This window comes from Xenopus laevis, chromosome 5L (assembly GCF_017654675.1).
Source record: "Xenopus laevis strain J_2021 chromosome 5L, Xenopus_laevis_v10.1, whole genome shotgun sequence".
NCBI lineage: Eukaryota > Metazoa > Chordata > Amphibia > Anura > Pipidae > Xenopus > Xenopus laevis.
The window spans coordinates 74822197-74849264 of NC_054379.1; the positions used below are offsets into that span (position 1 = coordinate 74822197).

The 27068-nt window shown below is 38.0% G+C and overlaps 1 protein-coding gene across 3 annotated transcripts in view; it reads left to right on the forward strand.

Annotated features, from left to right (window-relative positions):
- The first annotated feature begins 7469 nt into the window (after positions 1 to 7469).
- Positions 7470 to 27068, forward strand: part of LOC108716793 (cAMP-specific 3',5'-cyclic phosphodiesterase 7B) — a 160336-nt gene continuing 140737 nt past the window's right edge. Inside the window, exon 1 of one of the 3 annotated variants that reach the window (XM_041562960.1) lies at positions 7470 to 7909. In XM_041562960.1, the coding sequence (XP_041418894.1) occupies positions 7889 to 7909 (21 nt within the window). In that variant the 5' untranslated portion in view covers positions 7470 to 7888. The remainder of the gene's footprint in view (positions 7910 to 27068) is intronic. The other 2 variants (XM_041562962.1, XM_041562963.1) reach the window with 2 other exon arrangements.

Genomic DNA, 27068 nt, shown 5'->3' on the forward strand with positions numbered 1-27068 from the left:
TTGTATCTCCTTAACCATATGACCATATATATAAAATATAATTTCAGGCAATTCTACAGACACACATATTGTTATTCAGTTATTAGCACTGAGGATAAGCAGCACAGGTCTGGAGATTGGCACAGGTGAATGTAAACAGACTATACCATTGGAGTGCACTTGTGAAGGCAGCATTACAGTAAAATAGATGCAAATTGGACACATTTTATTGATTTTTTTCATTACATTTTCATAATACCACAAACCATAGATTGAAAAGCTGTAGATGTCAGTAATAAAAGCTATTTTTGCCTGCGGGAATGTATAACCCTACTACAGTACCTAACAATCACATTCAGGTAGCTTGCATATTTCATGCCTTTTCAGTTCTACCTGAATGCTATTTACTACAATGATCCAACATGTAGGGCTGAACCAAGCATTAAAGGTACAAAACATATAAACATGGTACAACATGTTGCAGAGGAACCATTCATTACACTTTTAATGGGTGTGTTGGCATGTGCTATGATGAATGCACAGTTAAAGCTTTCTCTGTCTATAAGACATGTCTGTAAATAAGACATTACCTTATGTGATTGTAATGATGATACATGAGACTACGCTATGTCTACCCAAGTTTGTAGTTATCCCGCTCTCCAAAAATAGGGCTTGTGTTATAACTGCATTCTTTCTGTTAATTTAATTAAAAATTGTATAGTTTTCAATGTATGACTATGAAGGTTTTACTCATTCAGATCATGAAGAAGCCTCTCGCATAAGTAGTGAAACATTTTTAAGATTACTCAATATGTCTAATTTTAATAGAGTTATAAGATAACTTATCTAGAATGGGGTTTTTCCATGTAAGGAACTTTTCCATAATTTGGTTCACTAAACAAAACTTGATTTAACATTTAGGGGCAAATTCACTAACCTCCGAAAATTCGCCAGCAACGGCTTCGCTCACATCGCAACACTTCGCCAGGTGTAGATTTGCCAGGACAACACTAATACACAAAAATCCGAAGTTGCATCCAGGGCGCCGAACGCTGGTGAAGTTGCACTAGCATTACTGCTCCAAGCAAAGCGAAGTTGCGCTAGCGTTGGCTAATTTGCATACGGCGGGAAGTTAAAGTTGAATGAACGTATACTGTATGTTGCAGCAAATACATTACACTACACAAGCCCAAGGAACCTTAATAAAATAGAGTTGTTATATTGCCATACACATGAGCCCAGTGTATAGTTTATGTGCCATATGTTAGGAAATGTAGGGGGGAAGCCGAAAAAATTTACGATCTTTTGCAGCCTATCACCCTGAATAATGAAAAGTCACCAGCGTTTTTTGGGACTTAGAAAAATGTTCAACTATTTTTTGAGGAAGTCCTATCTACTCTATTGCACTTCACTTGGTCTGAGGTAGTGAAGGCAAATCTGGTGCAAGAGGTAACATTCAGTAAAATCCGCATCTTAGTGAATTTGCGTAGTAACACCTTTTCACCTGAGCGAAACTTCGCCTGGCATAAGAGTGCGAAGTAGCGCTAGAGTCTATCTCCTTCGCTAGCGAAGTTATGCCAGCGACCGTTAGTAAATCTTCGAAGTACCGAAATGACGTCACGCTAGCGAATTTTTGCCAGCGTTAGTCACTTCGCCCTTTAGTAAATGTTAAATAAACCCAATAGACTCATTTTGCCACTAATATGGATTCAACTGGCTTAGTTATTGTCAAGTGCAAGCTACTGTTTTATTATTACAGAGAAAAGGGTAATTGAAAGAAAAAATTAATTATTTGCTGAAAATGGACGCTGTGGAGTTGGCCTTGTAGATTCATGGATATCAGGTTTCCTGTCAAGAGCTACCATTTCTACATTAAAGCATAAAGCTGGCCATAGACACACAGATTCGATTCGTAGGATTTCGATCGTGTGTGTCCCGACATTTATCGTGCCATGCCAATCGGTCGTTCAGTCGATCGGACAGGTTGCTGCCGGTCATATCTTTGCATATATTGCCGATCGGACGATTTTCTGTGGGAGACTGTCACTAGCTTGGTCGGACATAAACTTTCGTACGATTGCTGTAGGGTGAGAACATCGGCTGATCTGTTCTTTTACTACTTTATTTGGTTTGAATGGTTAGTGGCAGGTCGGGGGGATGAGGACGTACGATCGTTCGTCCGATATTGAGGTAAAATCTTTGGGGCAAATTCACTAAGATTCATAGTTGTGCCAGTGTCGGCTTCGCCGCACTTCGCCAGGCGTATTTTCGCCAGCGCTACGCAAATTCACTAAAATCTGAAGTTGCGCTCAGGGGAAGCGTAAGGTTGCGAAGTTGCGCTAGCGTCAATTCGCCAAGCAAAGCGAAGTTACGCTAGCCATGCTTAATTTGCATACGGCTCCAAATTGAAGTTACAATGGAGGTATATGTAGCATCACTACACAAGCCTGGGAAACCTTCAAAACAGCAAATCAAATTTTTATTTTGCCCTACACATGTGCCCACTGTATAGTTAAGGTGCCATGAGTTAGGAAATGTAGGGGGGAAGGAGGGGAGCCCCAAAAATGTTTTCGATCTTTTTCAGCCTATCACCCATAAAAAAAAGAAAAAACGCCAGTGTTTTTTGGGACTTAGAAAAATTTGTAACTTTTTTTGAAGCAATCCCTATCTACTCTATTGCACTTCGCCTGGTCTGAGGTGGCGAAGGAATTCTGGCGTAAAATGTAGCGTTCAGACAAATTCGCGCGTCAGTGAATTTGCGTAGTTACGTTTGTTGCGCAAATTCACCAGGCGTAAGGGTGCGAAGTAACACTAGCAAATTTACGCCAGCGTCCATTAGTGAATCGGCGAATTCGTCCTTTAGTGAATTTGCCCCTTTGCGTCTATTGCCAGCTTAACACTCTTCCCATAGGCCAGTTTGCCAGAAAAGAATGCAAAATACTTGCTCGCCTTTGCACTGTGAAAATGATTTGCTTTAATACTGCTATAACTTGGTCCTCCTGCTTATTCCTAGTATTAGATTACAATTACTAATTACCACATTGTTATTATGTTGGACTCCTTATTCACATTGTAAAGTGATGTAAAAACCTAACTGAAAAAATTATGAAATGCCAGTATACAAATGAGGCATATAAAAGAATTGCTTAATAAACAATGGTATTTGATGTACCTATTTTGAAAGGTAGATTTGGAACATGTTGTGCAGAGCCAAAGTTTGCTTTATCTGCAGTTAAATTATGTTGATGTCTTTAGATGTTTACTTGGTACAAGATGAAAGAAGCCACATGTATAGGAGTCTTGTGGCTAAACTTGTACATGCCTGACAACTGTTAACCCCCTGCAGTGCCAGCGCATTAAGGGCAAGAATATGCAACACTCTGGCTGTTGTTGAACTGCGGACAGGCCCCTTTTAGCTGCCATATACAGTTATAGGATCTATTATCCAAAATGCTCTGGACCTGGGGTTTTCCAGATAATGGATCCTTCCATAATTTGGACCTCCATTAACGCAATAAGATTGATTTGCCACATATATTGATTAATGCAGCTTAGTTAAGGTTAAGTACAAAGTACTGTTTTTTTTTATTATTACAGAGGAAAAAGGAAATCATTTTTTAAAAATCTTAATTATTTGCTTATAAGTGACTTATGGCCTTCTCATAATTCAAAGCTTTCTAGATAACTAGTTTCCAAAAAAGGGATTCCATATCTGTACTATCCTTATATTTACAATACAGGTATGAGACCTGTTATCCAGAATGCTCGGGACCTGGGGTTTTCCGGATAATGAATTTTTCCATAATTTGGATCTTCATACCTTAAGTTTACTAGAAAATAATATAAACAGTTAGTAAACCCAATAGGCTGGTTTTGATTAATTATGTCTAAGTTTTAGTACAAGGTACTGTTTTATTATTACAGAGAAAAATGAAATAAGTTTTAACAATTTGGATAATTTGGAAAAAAATGGAATCTATGGGAGACCTTTCCGTAGCTTTCTGCATAACGGGTTTCCAGATAACAAATCCCATACCTTTATATGTAAAATTATACTATATATGTAAATGAGAAAAAAAGACTTGCACTCTCCTGGATTACGACACAAAACTGTAAAGTTGTTTATTGTATCCAATATTTTCATTCGCATAAGGACCTCTCAGGTTATCGATATTTTTTAAGAAAAAGAAACCCCACCAATTAGTTAATGCTATATCAATACCAAGTAACCTCAAACCATAAATTGCAAAACCGAAATAATTAATGATAATAATAATTCATAAAAAGGTGCTGTCTAATAACTTAGGTAAAGTGCTTAGGTAAAGTGCTAGTGCAATTAAATAAAGTGAAATGAATCAGTCCAAGGACTGATGATAAGAATAATTGATTATTACTGAATCCAAAGGGTATATTAACCCACCAATAGATTCCAATAACACCCCTTAATAAATAAATTCATTCATTAATTAATATATAAAGTGCAATTAATCAAATAAATTGGCAAATTGATATTGCAATTAAGTTCCACCGGTAAAGTGCAGTGCAATATGGGTTAAAAAATCATCCGGTCATATTCCAAGAATAAAGTTAATAGAAATTTGAGAAAAAATAGGTGGAGTTGTCCCAAAAACTGACTGCCTATTTTGTTTCTAAAGCCTGGGACACCACAAAGTAAAGGCAGGACAGGGTAACCGGAGCTGTGGCCTTGTAATTTAGCTTACCCTAATCAGTTAGAAGAGGCTAGATAACCCTAAAAAGCCACAAACCCACGGCCCCTTAGAATGGAAGGAAGATGGAAGAGGTGGTAAAGCAAAGGATTAGACCAGAGTTTACGCCCCTATCAAATTATAACCAATATGTTCCCCTAATGGGATTAGTTCTTCAAAGTCAGATTCGAATTATTATTTTAGGAGACCAATTTTTAAGAAGCTTTGTCAAGGCAAAAGGAAGGAAGGTTCCAATCCAGGAGACACTACCCAGCCCCTCATAAAATGAAGTGTTTTTACAATTGGTAACTACAGTATATATATATATAGTTATAGGAATACATGTTTGTCTGTGAAGACTATAAGCAAGATAGTAAATAAATATTTGCCCACACATTTTATTCTTTCAGTTAACCACCAGCCTCTGCACTGTGCTCCTATAGAAGTTCATTAATTAAAGACATGCACAGCTTCTCACTTAAAACATTTATTTGTGCATTTTAACCACAGAAAAATTGCATATCAACACATTTTACAAACACACCACAGTGCAGTGTCTTCCCCCCAGTCTGCCTACCTTGTGTTAGCCACACCCTCCCGACGCGTTTCGCGCTATTGGCGCTTCATTAGAGGAGGCTGGTACCGGTCATGTCCCTTAAATACCTGTGAGTTTGTTTTATACATATTCTATTCCATTCTGAGCTATTGGCCTCTACAGTTCCCCATATTAAATTCTAAAAAAATCAGTTTCCATCATTAAAATATGGGACATGACCATTAAAGTGATTCCCATAGTTACAATAAAATAACTCAGTGCATAATAGTAAAAGTGCTTTAGTGCCTAATGTTCTATAAATTACATAAAAAAACTCCCATACAAATCAATGTGTTATCAAATTCATAATTAATCCAAACTATCAAATTTCATGAGACATTAAAAACAATATTATCAACTCCATAATGATGCAAGAAATGATTTTAGTTCAAAATGACTGTTCATTCCCTCAGGTATAATTGTCCCTAATTTAAAAATCCAGTTTGATTCTAGTCTTAATAATTTTGTAGTTAAATTACCTCCATGCTATCAATACCAAACATTTTTATTTTTTGAGTTAATCCTCCATGGGCCACTTTAAAATGTCTGAAAATTGGGTTATCATCATCTTTATTTTCAATGCCTCTCAAGTGTTCCCCCAATCTGACCTGTAATTGCCTTATCGTGCGGCCAACATATTAGGCGCCACATTCACATTGTACCGCATATACCACATATTTTGTAACACAAGTTGTCGTTTTCCCTATTTTGAACTCTTGACTCTTTATTTTGTCACTTTTTTACTCTTATTATTTTTACAAACCACACCATTTTTGCAGGGAAAAAAACCTTTCAAATCTAACCATGTTTTTTTCTTCACATTTCTATTTAATCGATTTGGGGCAACCTGACTTGCTATGGACTTGGCTTTCCTACTAATGACATTGTATAGTTGGATCTGCATTCAAAATATTCCAATGCTTTATATTGTAATCCATACTCTAAGATACATCTTACTTCTTTTTCCAGTTTACTAAATATCCTTGTACTACCCATTTTATTTCTAGTCTTCGATTTCTCTAATTTTTCCATTGCTTCCGCTATATCACTTTTGCTATAACCTCTACTTCTCAATCCTTCATACTCTTCTTTGGCTTGTTGGTAAAAAACTCTCTCATCTGTACAATTCCAATATATATTCTCACTAGTTGGGCATATGGGATAGATTTTACTGTATGTAGGGGGTGAAAATAATCTTTTCTTAGAATGGTATTTCCAGCTATTTCTTTCCTATACAATTTAGACATCACTACATTATTTTCCACATAAAAAGTCAAATCAAGAAAATCAATATTATTAACATGATGTTGCATGGAAAGCTTAATATCATAGTTACATAGTTTAAAAATCCCCTCAGGTCATCTTCTGGGCCACTCCATACCATGATGACTTTGTTTATGTAATGATACCACCACACTATGTCATCATCGTATGGATTATCTGCCCCAAAAATGTACTTATCTTCCCACATTGCCATAAACAAGCCGGCATATGAGGGCGCAAATTTTGTCCCCATAGCTGTACCTGTTATCTGGCGGCATATTTGACCATTAAAGGACATGATGTTGTGTGACAAAATAAATTCAATTGCTTCCAATAAAAAATCTACAGGTATTTGAATTTTCGGAATGCAATTTTTTTTTATAGAAGTTCACAATCAAAGTTAGGGGCCAGTGCTGTAGAGGATTATGGGAGTTGTAGTTCAGCTGGCCACGCATTGCTGCTGAATTGCCAACCAATGTTTAGCAAACATTTGCTAAAATGTTTATCGTTTTGACACATAGTTGAGTACACCCCAGATAATCCACTGAACATTTTCTGTTTGCCTTTTTATATTTTCCAGTAGTATTTGCAATCCTTACTGTGGAACTGACATGAATGTTATTTCCATAAGAAGTGATTAATGAAGACTTGGGGTGCCTTAATCTCCCCAAGAGAGACATCCTACCATATAAACATGTCATTAGGACACTGAAGCCTATGACCAGTCTTCCCAGACCATGTAAAAAGCATTGCTTCCAGCCTCTGAATATGTATGGAGAGAAATCAGTGGCACATTCCTCTCATAGCTGGGCTGTGAAATGAGTTGTGCATGCACAAGGAGAAGGCTTTGACGTCACAGCCCCATAGAGAAGGGAGAGAGAGAGAGCGAGAGAGAGAGAGGGCTGCACACTACTGTGAGCTGACACAGCTTGCGCCCATTGGTTTGCTGTTGCCTGCCACTAGCAACTGTATGCAGCACCTCCCCAGCCACACACAGGCTTCACGAATAGCTGCTTCTGTGTGCAGCACAGACACACTCAGTCACACTGCAGCAGACTGCAAACTAAAACTCCACCACTGCATAAAACCAGCAGACACTGAGAAAAAAACAAAAGTTTTTTTTCAACCACTCTGAACCCTCTTCTAACTGCTGGTAGGTTTTCTTTTGACTTATATCTTTTTAATGATCGCTTTCCTCTTCTCGTGCTGCTCACCATTGAATTTCATTGACACCCCTGGATGCTGTTGCCGGACTTTGCAGCACAGGGCTTCATGTACAGCAAACAGCAGCGATCAGACATACCCAGGCTTCAGTCGGAGGTCACAGAGCTGCCACTATGGTTAAATGTCTTGTTTAATGGTTGAGGTATGTAGCAGTTATTTCATTTCCATTCATTTCTCAGCTCATGTATATAGACAGAAGCTTCCCACTGAAAGGCTCAGTCCCTTCTGTTATTGATGTTAAATATATATATATATATATATATATATATATATATATATATATATATATATATATATATATATACATACATGACACGTATGTAAATGATTTTTCCTTTAATAGGTAGTAGTAATACATTTAATGTGATGATAGGTTGCTATGTTTGTGTAGCGCTGGGTATTTGTGATTTTTTCTTCGGATATTATTATTCCTATTTGTCCTTTATTAGTATACTTTGTAACGTTTTCAACAGGGGTATGCATAGCCAGAACAGTGTTTGACATTCACCTATATCCAGTGATGGTCCTACATGCTGTCCTTGTTAAGCAATAAGCTGCCGGCATGGTGAGTGTGACATGATAGACTAATGCCTTGCACTAGGATTCCTTTATGTGCTGATGTTCTCTGGAGCAGCTCATTTCTGTGAATAGAACTTCAATGCATGGATCTCTTTCAAGTCAAACTACTACTTTCAGATTCTGGGTTTCTGGAGGCCTGTGTGAATAGTTTTGTTTATTAATCATCACAATTACAATGACCCTGTTTTACATACTCCATTGCAAGAGCACCCCTGTAATAGAGTCCACATCTGAATTTGACAGCACAGATACACTGACAGGAGCAGATACAATAACACTTGTGGTGTGGTTATTTAATGATTCGCCCTACCTAATGGACAAACAATTAATGTCCTCTTTAGTGTTCTAGCACTTGATGACTTGATGACAATATGGCCAGTGACCCATTAGTGTGCAAATATGTATATAACAGGTCTGTCAATCTGTATTGCATATTAGATTTAACCAATATACTGTGTGGTTTTGAGAAATTACATTGATGTCATAATCTGGGCCAGTTGCACCATTTCATGGCCACTTTGTTCTGTTTGACCCCAGGCCAAAAGTTACAAGTTGCACTCTGGTGGCAAATAGCACCTCTAAACATGACGGCTCTAGGGGGATGCTGGACATTCCTGTATTAATAAAAAAAAGATATGCTTTTTTTTCTGTTGATATTATGTACTTGTGTGACCAAGAAAAGAGGAAAAAAAGAACTCTCTCCCCCACCTTCACATTTCATCTCACCACTATATTGCTACATTTTTAGGATGCTTGGCTTGGCCTTGGTTTAGAGGTCTGAAATAAAGCGCTTTCTTTCCCCCTTCCTTGTAAATACTATTGAATAACTGTGGCCAGTCTGCTAAAGCAACTACAGCTTTTCAAATCAAACCAGGAGGAAAAAAATAATGAAGCCTTTGTGGCCTAAAACAGAGAAATCCACAGCAATCGTTCTCTTGCAGTGCTTTCTGGGAGACTGCTGCAGCCTTAGAGCATACAAGGGAATACATTAATGACAAGCACAACAGGTAACAACAGTTTTCTGCCGAGCCATATATATTAAGACTTTTTCAGGAGGCATCATTTCACAGCAATAAGGGTGATTATCTTCCTTTTAAACCCATTTGTGTGAAACAGCAGCTGGCTAAAATGTTTTGTCTGTTCCCATTTTGCAAATAGTGTATGAATCATACTATTGGTTACTGCAGTACTTATTTCAACCTTTTAAGAAGCAGATATGCAATGAAAAAAATAGGGGGTGCTCTCAGAGATGCAAAAGGCATGACGTGTATTATAGAGAAATGGTGAGACAAGCACGCAAAATATTTGGTGCTAAAGGGGCCTCTTTTGTTTGCCTCTGACACAGAACAGTCAGTATCCAAGATGGATTATTCATCATGCGGTTTATTGTAACAAATTGAAAATCAAAATAAAACATAAAGATGTAGAAAGTATTTTTCAGCTGTACAGAGGAAGCAAGTGCCTAAGGTCCCTGATCATTTGTGTGTATTCCTGAAGAAAGAAAGAGTTTTAAGGAAATTACCTGTGTCTTCCAATATAACTTCTGCAGCATTAGCCTTTAGTTATATAGTGATGAGTTGTATTTGTATACTGAAGCTTACACTCTAAGTTCTTATTGCATTCAAACAAGACACATAAGGGTCAACTTATCTGGAAGGCCTACCCACTTGTGGTACTATCACACAATAAATGTCTTCAGGCCCTAGTGTCAATGATTGGCTCATCCATTGGGACCCATGGAGAGCTGTTGGATGATGACCACATCAACGTGCCAATGTGCTCCTTGATAGGTATGGGGGCCTGCATTTTATAGCTTGCCCAATGCCTTTCAACCTCTTAGGATCAGGACCACCCTGTTGATAATTTATTAGACTTGACAGTTTGTGCTCTAAGAAGGTGGCTCTGCTGTCTACCTCTGGCTGTCCGTGGATGCAGGGAGAACTGACTCCTTGCCAACAGTGCAAATGAGAATATCAGTCTTAAGACCCCAGCACTGCAGGGCAGAGGATTTAAACACTGAGCCACTGTGCTGCTCCCTTACTCAGCAATGGCAAGATTGTGATGCATAGATACATATATGTTACTACATCTTAGTGCATGCTTTGGTTTAGAATTTATTTCCCTTCAGTAATAGATTATATATATATATATATATATATATATATATATATATATATATATATATATATATATATATATATATATATATATATATATATATATATATATATATATATATATATATAATATATATGGCACTGAGCACCAAGATGCTGCAAATAGCACAAGTAGCAAAGGCAAAGGAGTTCGGGGCGGCACATATATTAGCAGGGAAAATGCAGAGGATGTGCTATGTGCTGTGAATGGACAATTGCTATTCTGCAGTGCCTGCCAAGAAAACAGGGACTTTGTGTATTGCAAATGTTTGACTGTGGCTATTTCATTTCATTTTCTGTATCTGCAGGGCTGTCCCTTCAAGCAAATAATAAGCTCTTTAATATCAGCCTATACATGACCTTAACCTGGTGTTCGGATTGAACTTAATTACAGGCAGAACAGTTCAGCAAATATGTGGCAACCTCCCCCCCCCTGCGGTTTTCTGCAAGTTTATATTTTTATGTGATCAGAACTAGAGGGAGGCTCGGGAAATCAGGTAGCAACAGAAATCGGAATTACTGCTGTATGAATTATAACAATATCAAACATTTATATTTAATAGTCCTTTCTAGTAACAGAGATTGGGCTCTCTTCCATGGACAGCAAATACAAACACACACACACACACACACACATATATACACCAAAACAAAGGGTTTATAACATTCATGTCTGGTGCATTAATGATAAGGCATACATGCTTTTGTCCACTGCTGTGTGAACACACATATATTCATATTTATATATATACTACACAATTTAACCCCAGCACTCCAATATATAGCCCCCAGGGAAAACTTATTTTTGCACAACTTAAAGGTTAAACATTTATTTAAGACACCATTAGGCAGGGGTTGGGAGAGCAGGCATTGAGGAGAGAGTCACCTCCCCATAATACAGAAACACAATAGAAGCTCGTCCCATTTTTTATCGGGTGCGCGTAGGTGTGGCTTGTAATACATACTAACAAATACATAATACACATCTGTATATACTTTAAATCTAAAGGATAGCAGCTTGCTGTTATGCTCAGTAGCATGTGGATCCCACTAGGTATTTTTGGGAAACAAATAAAACACACCATGAAGACAACTCAAATGAATTGTGCTTTTTCATACAATTTTTTCTGACAATTCTGAATTTTTAAGATATGACACATTTACAAAAGGCATACATGCAGCCCTGGGCCTGGGCTTTCCTGGTACCCTTGGCAAAGCTTAAAAACTACGCAACACTGTTCGCATGCACCAGAGGTTAGGTGTTTATTGCTTATTGCTTACATTCCCCATTAGGTTCTGGAGTTATGTAATTTTTTAAGTATGTCTCACCTAGGGTGTTACTGCTGTCATACTTAAGTTCATTATATCTACACTGTCCACACATCCAACTTTATTGTCACTCACATGAAACACTTACACGATTGTCATAAATTTTCTTTTTTGCAGTATATTCACTCCATGGCATAAAAATGTCAGGCAGCGTTGGATTGGGCCAGTGAGACACCAGGAAAAACCCCAGACCCACTCCCCACCAAAAGCTAATGTCACTCTCCTCTGACCTCTTTTGATCATGGCCCCAGCAGAAAAGTATAAGGTGTGGGGGATAGAGGTATGCAGTGTAACTAACGACTGGGTAGAGGACCCCTGAGAGGGTGTTGGGGCCCCTAATGTAGCCACCCCTGTGGGCCCTGGTCACCTCAAACACACTGGTTTTAAGCTAATTTGTGTTTTTTTGCCTTTCCCATACTGCAATCATCCACTAAATTTAGTACATGTTCAAGTTTTCCCACACTTATGGGTGTACTGATAAACTGGCATTGGCAAATTGGCTGGCATTTTTCTATCACTGCCTGAAAATGCACACTGGGGTGTATATTGTCGGTAGTTGTCCAAAGCAAGAATCATGGGTTTTACACTCCATTTCATTGTATGTAGATAGATATAGTGGGCATTTTTACTCTGTTGTGTTATACTGAACGAGTATGTCACATTAGCCTTAGAGTATTGTTATTGTGTTAGGCAGAATGTAGCCAACAGTGGCTTAACTAAAAAGGGGCAGACCCTGTGACTGGGCAGGGTGCCTGGGGGAACATGACACATGCTAAACTGAATTGTATTTTTACATAGTAGTATTATACATTTTATGCCCCATTTGGTACTTAGTCATATGCTCAGTTGTTTGGTATCATAGAGCATGAAGCGTAAGATTGCTGTTAGAAGACATTCATTAAATTAAAGTTTGCTAATGCATCTATTCTTTGACTATATGTAGGCAGATGGAAACAGGCGCTAAAGTGCTGTCAAACCTATTTATGCAAGCTTGCTGATACGTTTTGCCAGTATTGTATTAATACAAGATGGGCAAGTGTCAGAAATATTTACCAATTTCCAAAAATGTTACCATTTGTTCGTGTCAAGAAACATGGATTCTGATGGATGCTAGTGCTCAGCGCTACTGGTAAGCAGCCCTGAGCACCACCACCCCATTGTATAGCATGGTGTTTATTCCTCACAGCAGTCACACATATTCTGATGAATTGACACAGGTATTTTGATAAATGTGTCAATTTGTTAAAACCACTGATACAGGGTGACACAGAGTAATGTAGCCTGTTTCATAGCCTTGTCCTTGAGAATTTTTAGAAAACATGTGGCAGTTTCAGATTATATATTATGTCTAAAATAACAAAGGGCTGTCCAAATCAAGTTCCAGGGTTGAATTTATCCATCAAAAACAATAGTATTGCCTTGCCATGAAGAGTTTTATATGCTGGCCTCAGCATGATTAAACAGCACCACAGCAGTAAATGGTCTTGTTTACTAGTGGGCCCTTACTAGTGATATCCCAGAATTTTCATAAAGGTAAAAAGCATGGTATTTATATACGCTTTGCAGATGTGATAGGGAACCATTTAATCGTAGCACTGGCTGATAATTGATTTCAGTAATTGACATTATAGTAGCAGGCTATCCATGCTTAATAATCCTAACTATGTTGCCACTGACACAACTGTATTCAATTCCTTGATTACTAACATACAGGCATGTGAAACGTTTGGCTGGTAGGAGTTCAGCTTCTAGTTCCTCTGCCAACATCAATAATTTTGGTAAGCTGCAACAAGAGATCTCTGTACAAAAAGAGTCCATCCTTAGAACAGGAAACCATTTACTAAATGCTTTCTCTTACCACATATAAGAATGAAAACAAAAGCCAGATCTGGGATTTGAGCATCAGGAATGGAAAACACTTAATCAAAAGTGTATATTCCACCATTCAAAACATTTGAAATATTGAATTTCATCTTAATTTTATATGCTTTCAAAAAAATAACAGGATGTTGAAATTCCTGTTGTGCTTCTGTTTTCTATCATTCTAGGGCTAATAGATATATTTATATCTCTCTAATATTTTTCTAATGAGAGGCTCCCTAGAAGTGTTTATTTTATTTAAACAGCATTAATCTTCTTTCAGGAAGTGTATGTTTTTGTACAAGAAAGTGGATTTGAAACTGAAGACTTAACATGTTATGAAAAACAGTGGCTTACTCTTGTTTGCCATTTGTAATGATGTTGAGCAATTCAGCCACAAGAGAGGCTAGTGTATATGGCAACAACCTTTACTATTTCATGCAAGACAAATATATTATGCTTAATGGCTGTAAATATTCAGAACAGCACAAACAGTTTGTACGAGTTGCTGCATCTACTTCAAAATATTTAATATTATTTTTGGCTGTGTTTTTCTATGGATTCATGTGGTAAGAATGCTGGGACGAATTGTTCTAATACCAGTCAAGGTTATCTAGTGCCTATAACCTTGGTGTAAGTTGAAAGCTTTCTGAAAATTTTGATTTTTAAAATGAAGCATTCAGAAAGCTGCTGACTGTTAAGCAACCTTGGCATACTTTGGTGAATCATCATGTGCCCAAGGAGGAGAAGACACTATTGGTGGCAATATAGTCATGCCAATGCTGTCCAGTTACTTTCATGTGGTAGGACAAAAATGTCATATAAAGATTTTCATAAAATGATTGCATCATACAAATATAAATGTGGGGAGCTGGGGATGCATACAACCAGCTTTGTGGTCTTTCAGTTGGATAGTCTAGGTCTGCTGAATGGCAAAATAATGGCGTGAGCTAAAAAATTCCATGGAGATGAGCAGTGCCATTCCATATGAAGGTAAGTGCAAAGATAAGGTGGATAAAAGGGGTGTTATAAGGAAGGATTAGGATTGGAGATGCAGTGACATGTTTTTACTTTACAAATATGTTAGAGGGTATTACAGAAAATTGTGTGGAGGTACACATTTAGGTTGAAGGCGAAAAGTATTTTATCCAAGGCAAAGTGGATAGTTCTTCACTGTAAATTTCCTGCTTACCAAGGAATATGTATAACATTTTGTTTTAGAAGCAGGGCCATCAAAAAATTGTGTAAGTAAATAACTATGGTCAACTACAAGAGGTCCTCTGCACTCAACCCATTATCAATATATTTAAGACAGCGACATTTTGTGCATACAGCTACTGAAAAATGCCTTACCCTTTAAACAAAACAGGGATTGTTTGTCCATATATTGCAATATATTTAAGCTGGCCAACTACGTCAAAGTCATCCCATATCTGGCCAGTCCTACGCTTAATTTTCATCTGATTCATTAAGAATTCAATTGCTTATACATTTTACAAAGGGACTAAGTTTTACCTGCAACTTACTAGCTGCTTTCAAAGTAAAACTCCCAAACTTGGCTGCCCTTTTATTAGACACCAGTGGGATCACCTGACTATAGCTGGGAGGGGTGGGAGCTACAACATAGAGCTGGTCACTGCTCCTGTATAACTATAACTATTGTTTGTTATAGTAAATAACTATGGCAATGTAATTACAAATAGTATTCCGACAAGATGGTATCTCTCTCATCATGATTTCCCAGTTTCTTTGTTGTTGCCACTTTGTTGTCTTTCCTATTTTTCATTCACCTTCTCCTAATATGTTTGTAAATTGATGAAGTATGCATCAAGCTGAAAGACTAAAAAAAACAGTAAAAAAAACCTGGTATGCCTTTAATACATGCATATATTAATTACATACAATATTTAGATATTTACCAAACAGAAACCTATAGATCAGTTAGGCCTTTTTCTTTATCTACATTCTTCCTGAACATCCACAATGCTGATACTTTATTTGCTTCAGCGCCACACACACAGAGCATTCATGGTTACACCACATGTAACAGATCTGATTGAAAATGCCAAGGTTACCTTTACCTCATGGCTGGAAAACCTAATATAGATAGGACAGCAGAGAGGCAGCACTATGCCGTTTTTGTGGTTGCAGTAGTATTGGTTATTTAGCCATACATTTAATTTAATAAAACTTCTTTTATAAATAAAAAAAACAGCTGTGCTTGTAATACTACTAAAATGTACTTAATTTTTAAAAAGGTAAGAGGCACTTAACATGGCAGTTTCAAGTAAATGTAAATATACAGCTAAAAGTAAGATCTGTAAAATATATATAGTATATTATATACAGTTTAAGTATACTGTATGTACAGGGGCAAGCAAAATCTTAGAACCTAAAACACAGTGATCCCAAACCAGTGTTGCTCACCAACCACTTGGATGTTTGTTTTTGAATTTCAGGCTTGGAGGCAACTTTTGGTTGTATAAAAACTAAAAATGTGTACTGCCAAACAGAGCCTCCAATCAATATAGGGACTGCCAAATGGTAAATCAGGGCCCTTACTTGACACCGCTAAGGACTTTTTTTATGCTTGTGTTGCTCCCCAACTCTTTTTACATTTGAACGTGGCTCGTGGGTAATAAAAGGTTGGGTACCTGTTCTAACAAGTACATTATCAAGTAGTTGGCTTCCATACAGTTTTATACATTTACAAAATTTTAATCTGTTTTCCAATGAGCTAGTAACCGATCTTCATTAGATAAAACTTCCAGTTTTGCGTACATGCAGCAATTTTAGATCTTTGTCACTATAAGACCAGAATAAAATAGCCTTATTTTGTTATTTTAGAACATAGGGTACTGAACAGTAAGCATATCTCTCTTAAAAGGGGAACTTTTTGAAATCTTGCATTTAATATAAGCTTCATCTCACAGAAATAAGAATCTTTCTAAAGATAATTAAATAAAAATGTTGTCCCATTTATAAAATATTCGAGTTACTGTTCATTGTTCCTATCTCAGCATCTGTCCCTCCTTAGCCTCTCTTCATTTTTTATTAAGCAAGGGTTTATCTATGCTCTGGTGATCTAATTATCTACCTTGCAAGGACCAATCATGGAGTAGCTTTAATTCACTGTTACCTCTTCAATAATATATAAGTATTTGCGTTTTCTACCAAACTAAAAGACTTCTGCTGTCTTTTCCCTGTATATAAACATCTATATCTCTCTTGGAGTACACTTGGAGATTAGTAGCCTGCAATAAATCTCCTCTACCACGGGCAACTAATCTCTTGCAAATGCTTTTCTACCGAACCCATATGCTTCACTGTGCATGGCGACTTCAGAAAAACAAAGAGATGTGCATATCAGTTAATCAGCTGGCCTTTATTATTTTAGGAATTAGAACCAACAGTACAGCTAATGTAAATAGCCATATACTGCTGTCAATTACAATTAACAATGGCAATTAAAAACACCAATAAAAAAATGAATCCATGTATAATGGTAAGTTGCATTTTCATTATGCAAAAAACTTTCAAACCCTCTCAATATTGAGTGCATTTAAGAAGATGGATATATAGAGCCTATGTTTGTCAGTTTGTATCTGTAACAAGGTAAATTACATAAGCCGATAAAGATTTTAAATATCATTTTAAAAAATCAGTCTCTTACAAGTCTTTTTATTATCCCATAAAACAACACTGTAAAGAGAATTTGGATAATTTCTCAATAGAAGTTCTACTTTCCAGACTCTTCAAGGACTACCATTTCACTTCTGCTTGCACGTGTGATGGGTTATATTTTACTGCAACTGCCATCTGTGCTAAAAGACTTGCTGTATTCTTTAATTGCAACAGTGCTGGCAGAAAATATTTTGTAAAGTTGTTTGTGATATTTTGCATTTTGTCTATAAATAACATTGATGTTTAGTAAATGAAAACCATAACACAACATGGACAGTTCAATTCCATTGTGATTTTGGTGTGATATCCTTGCTTGCCTCATACAAACATCTGCAGCTCTGGAGGATTCTCTGCAGAAGAGATTGATGGAGGGAAATGCATTCTATAGACTTGAGTTTACTATTATATAATCAGACTACATGAAATAAGTACAGGTAGGTACTAATAACTGATTATATTGGATATTGCTTTGCATATTGGAGGCAAAGCAATCCTGTTGGTCTTATTTAATGCTTAAATGATTTTTTATTAGTGATGGGTGAATTTGTCCCGTTTCGCTGAAACATTTGCGGGGAAATTCGCGAAACAGTGAAAAATTGGTGAAACGCATTGAAGTCAATTGGTCCTATACCTGTTCTTAATTGGACCTACCTATCCCTTTGCACACACAGTTTTTTAAGAGAGAGGAACACATTTGTGCACCCAGCACAAGATAAATTAGAGGGAACACTGGTTAATGACCAAGCTGTCAAGGTGTCCAGTCAAATCTGGGCATATGGGTTCTCAGATTTTTTTCTGTTAAGGCCTCCTTAAATGCTCAAGATTTAATCTCTCCCCCCAATGACAACATTGTTATAGAAACCAAGCATATTAGCTAGGCCTCCATCAGACAAAGCTGGTTTGCCAGAAGATATAGTGCTAAATGTAGCACATGAATGCAAATTTCCATTGACATATAACTCAGAGTGTGTCACAAATCTACTAGTCGTACAGTGCATCACAGTTTTGGGGGGAACTTTCTATACAGGCAAAGGTTCAATTGTTACATATTTTAGCCAAGAATAATTGTCTATATCAGCAATTTTCTAAAAAAAAAGAAAAAGTGTTTTCATGCACAATCTCTTCACGTTGCTGAAAATTCACATCTTTTTGCCAGGTGAAATTTTTTCAGTCAATCTTTAGTATTTTACTAAATTGAATGAATTTTCACCAAGGGAAATTTCTCGATGTTCAGGCTAGCAAACTGCCATTATAAAGATAAAGCAACCTCTTTCCCATCTCATTATGTAAGTCACCTCTTCCATACTAATATCCCACTTATGTCATTTCTTAATTGCAAAGTTTTATATAGAAAGTTTTTCCTAGCACTATACAAATGTATAGGGGATATGCACTGTTGAATTTTCACAAATAATTTATGGCAGCAGAAAATTTAAAAAATCTCTCACACAAAAGTGTAGTCACCATTTTTAGTAAACAGTGTTATGAAAATACAACTGATAAACTAAGGCAAGATATCCCGAATACAATGGGCCCAAAGGGTATAACTGCTTTTCTTACCCCAGATCTTCTTTCTGTCCCCTTCTTTAATTTGTTTCTATTTTTCTCTTACATTTCATGCCTGATTCCTCCATTCCACACTTTCCCTATTCTGTTTGTCTGAGAACTATAGGGTTCATTTGACAGTACAACAAACTGCTGTATTTTTTGCACACTGTCTATGCTCTTTAGAATGGAGTGCAAAGACCTGTGCTTCCCCTCCATTAATACAGCATTGCATTGTTTAGCACAAGGGGTGTAAGCGATGTGCTCCATTCCTTTCTCAAGATTTATAATCCAATGTAAGGCTCAAAGTGCAGCAGTACCTTGGTGGAGTGAAAAGACCTGTACTTCCCCCATGATTGATGGCAGCACTGTTTGGCAACATAGTGGCACATTGATTCTCCCCTTGTCTGTCTTTTTTTTCTTCTGGGTATTCTGGTTTCCCTCCATGTTACAAAAACATCTAGCCAGTTTAATTGGCTCCTGTTAAAATTGACAATAGCACATGTAAGTGTAATAGGGACATGTGCATGATGTATAACTTCTGTGAAGTGTTGCAGAATATGTTGGTGCTATGTTAATTTAACCCCATCTTGGCCACTCCCTGTGCCATAGGAAATACACCATTAATATCTTACCATCCACAGGTCGTGAATCCCTTTGCTAAATGAAAGGGTACTGGGAATTTCTCTCCATGGCAGTGCCTCCACCTAGTGGGATCCGGGGATACATTTACAGGTGGCCCAACTAGCACCAAATGATTAACATTTCATGCCTGATCCCTCCATTCCACACTTTCCCTATTCTGTTTTTCTGAGAACTATAGGGTTCATTTGACAGTACAACAAACTGCTTTATTTTTTGCACACTGTCTATGCTCTTTAGAATGGAGTTGCAGTAAAACAAATAGAACTTTAAAGAAACACAAAAAGTGCAAAGTAAAATATATTTTACATATTAATAACCCCTGCCCTGGGGAACCCATGTGGTAGTTCTTCCCTGGCACGGTCCTTACCATTCCTGGTAGATAAAGAGAGCCACTGTCCCTTTTGTTATCAGAGAGCTGATCTGAACTGCATGTGCAGCTTCTGTGTAAGTGAGGACAGACACACCAACTTCTGTATGAACAGTAACTCGGTTGCTTTATAGAACTCAGCATAACATGTGTGCAAAAGAAACTTTTCATAGAGAGAATACACAGGAATAGGGATGTAGCGAACTGCCGATTTGGTGTTCGCGAACGCCGTTCGCGAACACCAGCAAAAAATGCGAACGTTCGCGAACAGTTCGCGAACTTCGAACACCCGCTAAAATCGTTCGATTGAACGATCGAAGGATTTTAATCGTTCGATCGAAGGATTTTCATTCGAATCGAACGATCGAAGCCATTCGATCGAATGCTTTTCATTGGATCGAATGCTTACAATCGTTCGAACGAATGGAAATCGTTTGATTTTTAGCGGTCGAAGGAATTCGAATGGTCGAATGGTCGAACGATCGAACGCGAACTCAAACTGCGAACGTTCCCAAACGTTCGCGAACATTCGGCAGACGCGAACGGTCGAAGTTCGCGCGAACTAGTTCGCGGGCGAACAGTTCGCTACATCCCTACACAGGAATATGAAAAACACACAGGGTTACAGGTCAAACATGACATCACATTGCTAAGCAACAATGGACCCTCCCTGCATTAAGTAACATCCACTGAAACAATCTCTGTCTGTTGTTTTCCAACACCCCTTCTCAACAGTATGGAGATTATTCCACAAGATTCATTCTTTCAATCAGTTTCTCAAAATGATCCTTGGGCAATGGTTTGGTTAATGCGTCTGCAACCACAGTCTCTGTTGGACAGTACTGCAATTCAATGAGGCTCTGATCTTGAGAGCCCCTCAATGTGTTTCGTACGTTGATTCATCTTTTCTGTTTGTGCCAACTTAATACATCCATGGTTGTCTTCCAAAAGTAGGGTTGTTTCATGTATTTCCAAACCCAAGTCCATCAAGAGTTGATGTAACCAGATAACTTCTTGACAAGCTTGTGCTGCGGCAACATATTCAGCTTCTGTTGATGATCAGGCTACTGTGGCTTGTTTTCTTCTGGTCCAAAATATGGTGCCAAAAATCCTGTAGTTGACTTACGATCTTTTACATCACCTGCCCAGTCTGTGTCTACATAACCAGTTAACTTTGCTATGTGTACAGCTAGCAATTTCAACTTCTTATTGATAGTCCCTTTCAGGTATTTTATGATGCGCTTTACCGCATTCCAATCACGATGCGATGGAGCTGAAACCTTTCTGCTGCTGCAATGTTTGGTCTTGTCACTGTCGCTATGAACAACATTTTGCCAATAACCTTTTGATATTGGTGGTTGTCTGTCAACAATCGCTCAACTTGATTTATTTTCTCATTCCAGGCTCTGGCAGCTTGTTTAAGTCCATATAGGCCCTTCTGAAGCTTGCATAACAAATCTATGGATTCTGGATTCACAAAACCAGGTGGTTGTTACATGTATAGGTCTTCATCAATTTCACCATAAAGAATGCAGTTTTCACTTCTAGGTGTCTTACTTGTATACCTTTGCTGGCTGCCATACATAAGAGTGTTCTCACAGTTGTATGTTTCACTACTGGAGCAAAAGTTTCATCATATATTTTGTTGGTAGATATGTTGCTGTATTTATTGCTTCTTCCCAGAATTTATTTGGGAGGTTGGCATCATTTAACATACACCTTGTCATCTCTACAAGTGTGTGATTCTTTCTTTCACCGCTCTGTTCTAGAGTGTATGGAGCACTTGTTTGATGTTGAATGCCTTGTTCCTTAGATATGCTCTAGCTTCAATGCTTGTGTACTCCCCTTCATTGTCAGATCTTAATGTCACAGGATTGCGCTGGAATTTGTTTTTGGATTCTGCTATATACTCCTTGTGCTTCATTAAATATCCTTTGGAGTAATCATCTATGAAAGTCACAAAATACTTGTTTCCAGCTGGGGTATGTATTCTCATTGGTCCACACACATCACTGTGGATCAACACTAAGGGTTGACTTGCCCTGCTCTGACTTGTTTTAGGTAGTGGTAACTTGTTGCTTTTGCTTTGATACAGCAGATGCATTTCATGATTGTATTGCATGGTGAGATATCCATATCAGAAGTTATATTTTTGTTTAACAGTTCATGTATTGCATCTGGATGTCTGTGTCCCAGACGTCTGTGCCATGTATGAATGCATTTCTGATGAGGCGATGAGTGGCAATTTTAGCCTTGTTTTCTCCACATTTGAGCTCATACAGGTGTCTGTCTGCTGTTCCCTCAGCTATAATTTCTGAACCATTCTGAATTGTGCATACTTTGCCTGTAAAATGAACAGAGCACCCTGCATTTGTCAAACATTTCACTGATAGGAGGCTCCCCTCTAATTCTGGAACATACAGTACATCCTTCACAAGTATATTTTGTTTTTGTCCTGTGCTTGTGACACAGTTCACATAACCTTGACCAATTCCTTTCATAGTGATGCTGTCCCCATTTGCAAGGAACACTTTCTCATTTGTATCACGGTCTATTTGATCAAAGAAATGCTTATCACTTGTCATGTGACTCATTGCTCCTCTATGATTGAGTGTTTGTAACACTAAAGGCGTAAGGCAGAGGACACAATAAATCTTTTTTAGAGTTCTTTTCTGGAGTTTTACGTGCAGCACCCTTTGCAAAGTTGTCTTTGCCACTGCATTTTTTTGTTAATTTTTCAATATAAAAGAGACTTTCTTTAAATGGCCTTGCTTTGTACAGTGAAAACATACTCTGCTCTGTGCATCTTTTTTGCAATTTTTCCAGATTTAAGAGCTGTTTCTGGTGCTATAGTTTCTTTCACAGCTCTGTTTTCCTTTCTGCAATTATATTCATCAATTTACTTGTCTTTGCCATATTCTAGAGTTATTTCTGACTCTGGTCTGACTTCAATGGCATTTATCAGAGGGCTATATGATTCAGGAAGGCTGCATAGAAGAAGAGCTGCTAAATGGCTGTCTTTAATTTCCTCTCCAATTCCTCTAAGCTGTTCTGCAATTTCTAAAGTTGCATTTAAATGTTCCTGATTTTTCTGCAGTCTCATGCTGTATAGCTTACACAGCAGGTACAGTTTACTGTTTAAGTTTGATCTCTCATGGAGTGCCTGCAGTTCATTCCACATACCTTTTGCTGTAGATTGTTTCCTGGTGTGAATCAGTTGATCATCTTCCACCAGTAGGCTAATACCTGCTTTAGCATGTCTGTTTCTTTCATCCCAATCATCAGGATTGTTTTCTGTGCTGAGTACCTCCCACAGATCATCCTTCCATAAAAGCATTTCCACCTTAAATTTCCATAGCTGATTGCTATGCCTGACCTGAATGCCAGACTAGCTGCCATTTTACCATGTGCTCAGCTTTTGTCTGTCACTCCAGAGATTCTCAGGATCAGATACCAGTGGTGCTGTGATCTGGGCCCATAACCTGTTAGCAGATCTGAACTGTATGTGCAGCTTCTCTGTAAGTGAGGACAGACACACCAACTTTTGTGTGAACAGTAACTTGATTGCTTTATACAACTCAGCATAACATGTGTGCAACAGGAACTTTTCATAAAGAGCATACACAGGAAGAGGAAGAAGAAAGAAGAGGAAGAAGAAAATCACACAGGGTTACAGGTCAAACATGACATCACATTGCTAAGCAACAATAGACCCTCCCTGCATTAAGTAGCATCCACTAGAAAAGGGATCCCCAACCTTTACAACCCGTGAGCAACATTCAGAAGTAAAAGCAGTTGGGGAGCAACACTAGCATGAAATATGTTCCTGGGCTGCCAAATAAGGGCTGTGATTGGCCATTTGGTAGCCCCTATGTGGATTGTAAACATACCTTGAGGCTCTGTTTGGCATTGCACCTGGTTTTTATACATCTAAAACTTTCCTCCAAGCCAGGAATTCAAAAATAAGCACCTGCTTTTAGGCCACTGAGAGCAACATCCAAGAGGTTGGAGAGCAACATGTTGCTCACAAGCTACTGGTTGGGGATCACTGCACTAGAACAATCTCTGTCGCTTGTTTTCCAACACCTCTTCCCAAGAGCTCTTAACTTTACCCAGATAGTACTACCTGGCCAAATACCTCTTCTGTTGGACAGAGGTAGTTGCTCCCATGTATCAGGCACACTGACAACACCTGTCCTAATACAGGGGACATAAGCTGGGATCCTTCAATACTTTTACCCTAGGCAGATCACTCACAGAGGGCCGACAATATCCTTTCTTCAGGCAGAATACTCACCAAGTGCTCACACAGAGCTGGTACAGGCATCTACAGCGTCTCACAGAAGTCTTCAGGCCAGCTCCAACACTCATCATGAGAATGAGCACATCCCAGCTTCTTCACATGAATCATTTTCCAGGCTGTTCCTGTCACATTCTCTCTACTGCATCTGAACTGTAGACCATACATGGTCAAGCTCACAAGGTCTTTAACCCAAGCCCTCCACAGGCCTCTCACTTCCATAGGCCCTACAACTTGCTCAGTGTCCACACGCCCTCCTGGAGTGAAAATAGGAAATAGACTGAGCACATGCCAGCTCTTTTTATACTTCTTGCACAACAGTCAAACCTTCTGGCCAAATCCAGGACACACTGCACAGGGACAAAGGACTCACTCCCCATCCCTTATCCATTTTCGGCCCAACACTTAGCTAACCAGGCAGGGGATTTCCAACCATGTGGGATTGTCATGTCATTGTAATTAACCCTGGATAATAAAGAATTAAAATGGGGAAGGGCTGGGGGAGTCTACTAGACATCCCTTCTCCCACCCTTTAACTCTTCTTACTGAGCTGTTATAATAAACAGCCAATACACCATACACAGTGTCAGATTGGGATGCCAGGGGCCCACTTTCCAAACTATTATTCCTCCTCTTCTCTCTCAACCTCTTTATTCTCCTAGTCTTTTATCTCTACATACTATACTCCATTCTTCTATTATTAAGCCTCTTTTTTCGGATAAAGAAATAAGGAATGACCATGAAATAGGCCAAATGGTTGGAAGCAAGAGGGCTCACTGACACCTGGGCTCACCGGGAGTTTTCCTGGTATCCCTGTGGGCCAGTCAGACACTGACAAACATTACTAGCGTATTGATCATAGCATGCATTAATTCTAGGCAACTGCAGAGACAGAGCGGTAAAATGCCTGTATTAAAAACCAGTTGGCGCATGAAAATGCTTTTAACATTTATTTGTACCCTGCAACATCTGTTGGAATTTACTTTTACCATATCAACTTTTTCCATTGGCTTTAATGGCTTACACAAGGTCTGAAGTGCTGTAAAATAATGGTATAAATTACAGCATTTGGGTGATGTAAAAGGCAGCACATATTGTTATAATTCCTAGGCTAGTTATTTTAAATATGTTTTTAGGAAATGGCTGTGCACTCTATTGCATTCTAGAAGTGTCTACTTTGTCAGTACTAACTGACGGTGCATGAGACTGATAGAGATAAATATCTTGTCTTATCTCACTGCTGCAATGGACCAGGATGCCCAGGTTCATTGCAGCATAAACCCGGTTCATTGAAGCAGCGAAATAAGACTAATCAGAAAAGAACTTGCCAACTTCAAATATCTGCGGGCTGGAATCCCACGAGAGGAGCAGACGGGTACCGAGAAGCGGTGTGGCTGAGTATCTCACATGCGGTAATAACCGCTAATTGTAAACACTGCATATTTTACATGGGGACTTACTTGAAAGCGGTCAAAGCACAAGGACTATAGTCTACTTAATCAAATATGTGTCGAAGGTTGTTTAAATCAGTTAAGATGTGAGCAATAAGGTGATTTATAATACGACAATAAGCGCTGTTTACAAATCTCACAAGGGGATAAATAAGGCTGCATTGAGGATCATAACTTAACGGACTTCCTTTACAGATGAAGTATCTGCAAATTGAAACAGCATAATTTCCCCTTTTAATGCGGATTCTTCTTTTCAAATTGGGAAATCCTAATCCCTTTAAACCCAGGGAAAATTTGGCTCTTAATTCCTCCTCCAAGACTTTTTAACAGGAACTGGTTTTGGGAAAAAACTTCATATCGACACAAATGGTTTTATTTAGTTTATACAGGAATTTATTTATCTACAACATATTCTGATAATGAATTTGTAATTGATGTTTTGAATAATTTATTATATATGAAATTTCACATATTTTGAATTGATGTTAAATAAACATGAAATTGGCGGTTGGTGATCAATTGAGCGGACTTACTTTTTGAATAAAATTTAATGAATTGATTTATATCTACTGAGTGCAATCTGAGACTCTATTTGTTTTTCAACTAGTTCTTTTAAATGAATGATTGCAGGGATCAACATGGGTGTCAAATAAGGTTTAAGAATAATGCTTGCTTTTTATTTTTTTACACAGCTTGACAAACTGGCTTGATGTAGTTTACAGCACCAATATAGAGCAGAATACAGGGTCATCTAAACTTTTGTTACATCTTAATGTGATAGAAGTGATTCAAATGTATTAGTATATTGATGTCAGTGTGAATTACTGGCTGGAAATGGCCTTCCTTGTTTTCCTGTTTTCCAGAGCTCATGCGATACAAGTGCTTTGCCATCAGGGATTTAAACTGAGATTTAGTGCAGCTGTCAAAACTTCCACCTTCCAACTTTCACCTATTGTACTATTAAATCAGCGTTCCTAAATGCTTAGACGTCCATAATTCCTTATCTGAGGGCTATTTTACATTTATGCATAGCAAGAGGCAAGCAAATTACTTATTTGTTATCCTTCCTTTACCTGTTGTGAAAATAACCAATTTGCAAGCAGGGAATTTATTTAAAAAATATCACTTTTGTTTTCTGTTTTTTTTAAGCATGTCAAGCTGTATTATTGCAGATTTGAAGAAAGAGGATAGTGCAAGTTTCCACTGCGAGGCATGCTATTTGGGTAGCTACAGTATGAATTATATTTTCTGGCAAAACAATTAATATTGTGCAAATGCGCAAAGGGGGCTGGAGACTGCAACATTTAAGTTCTGGAGGAGAGGGGTGAATCTGAGCTTGCTTATTGGCTCAGCTTTATCACAAAATAGCATACTATGCCCCCCTC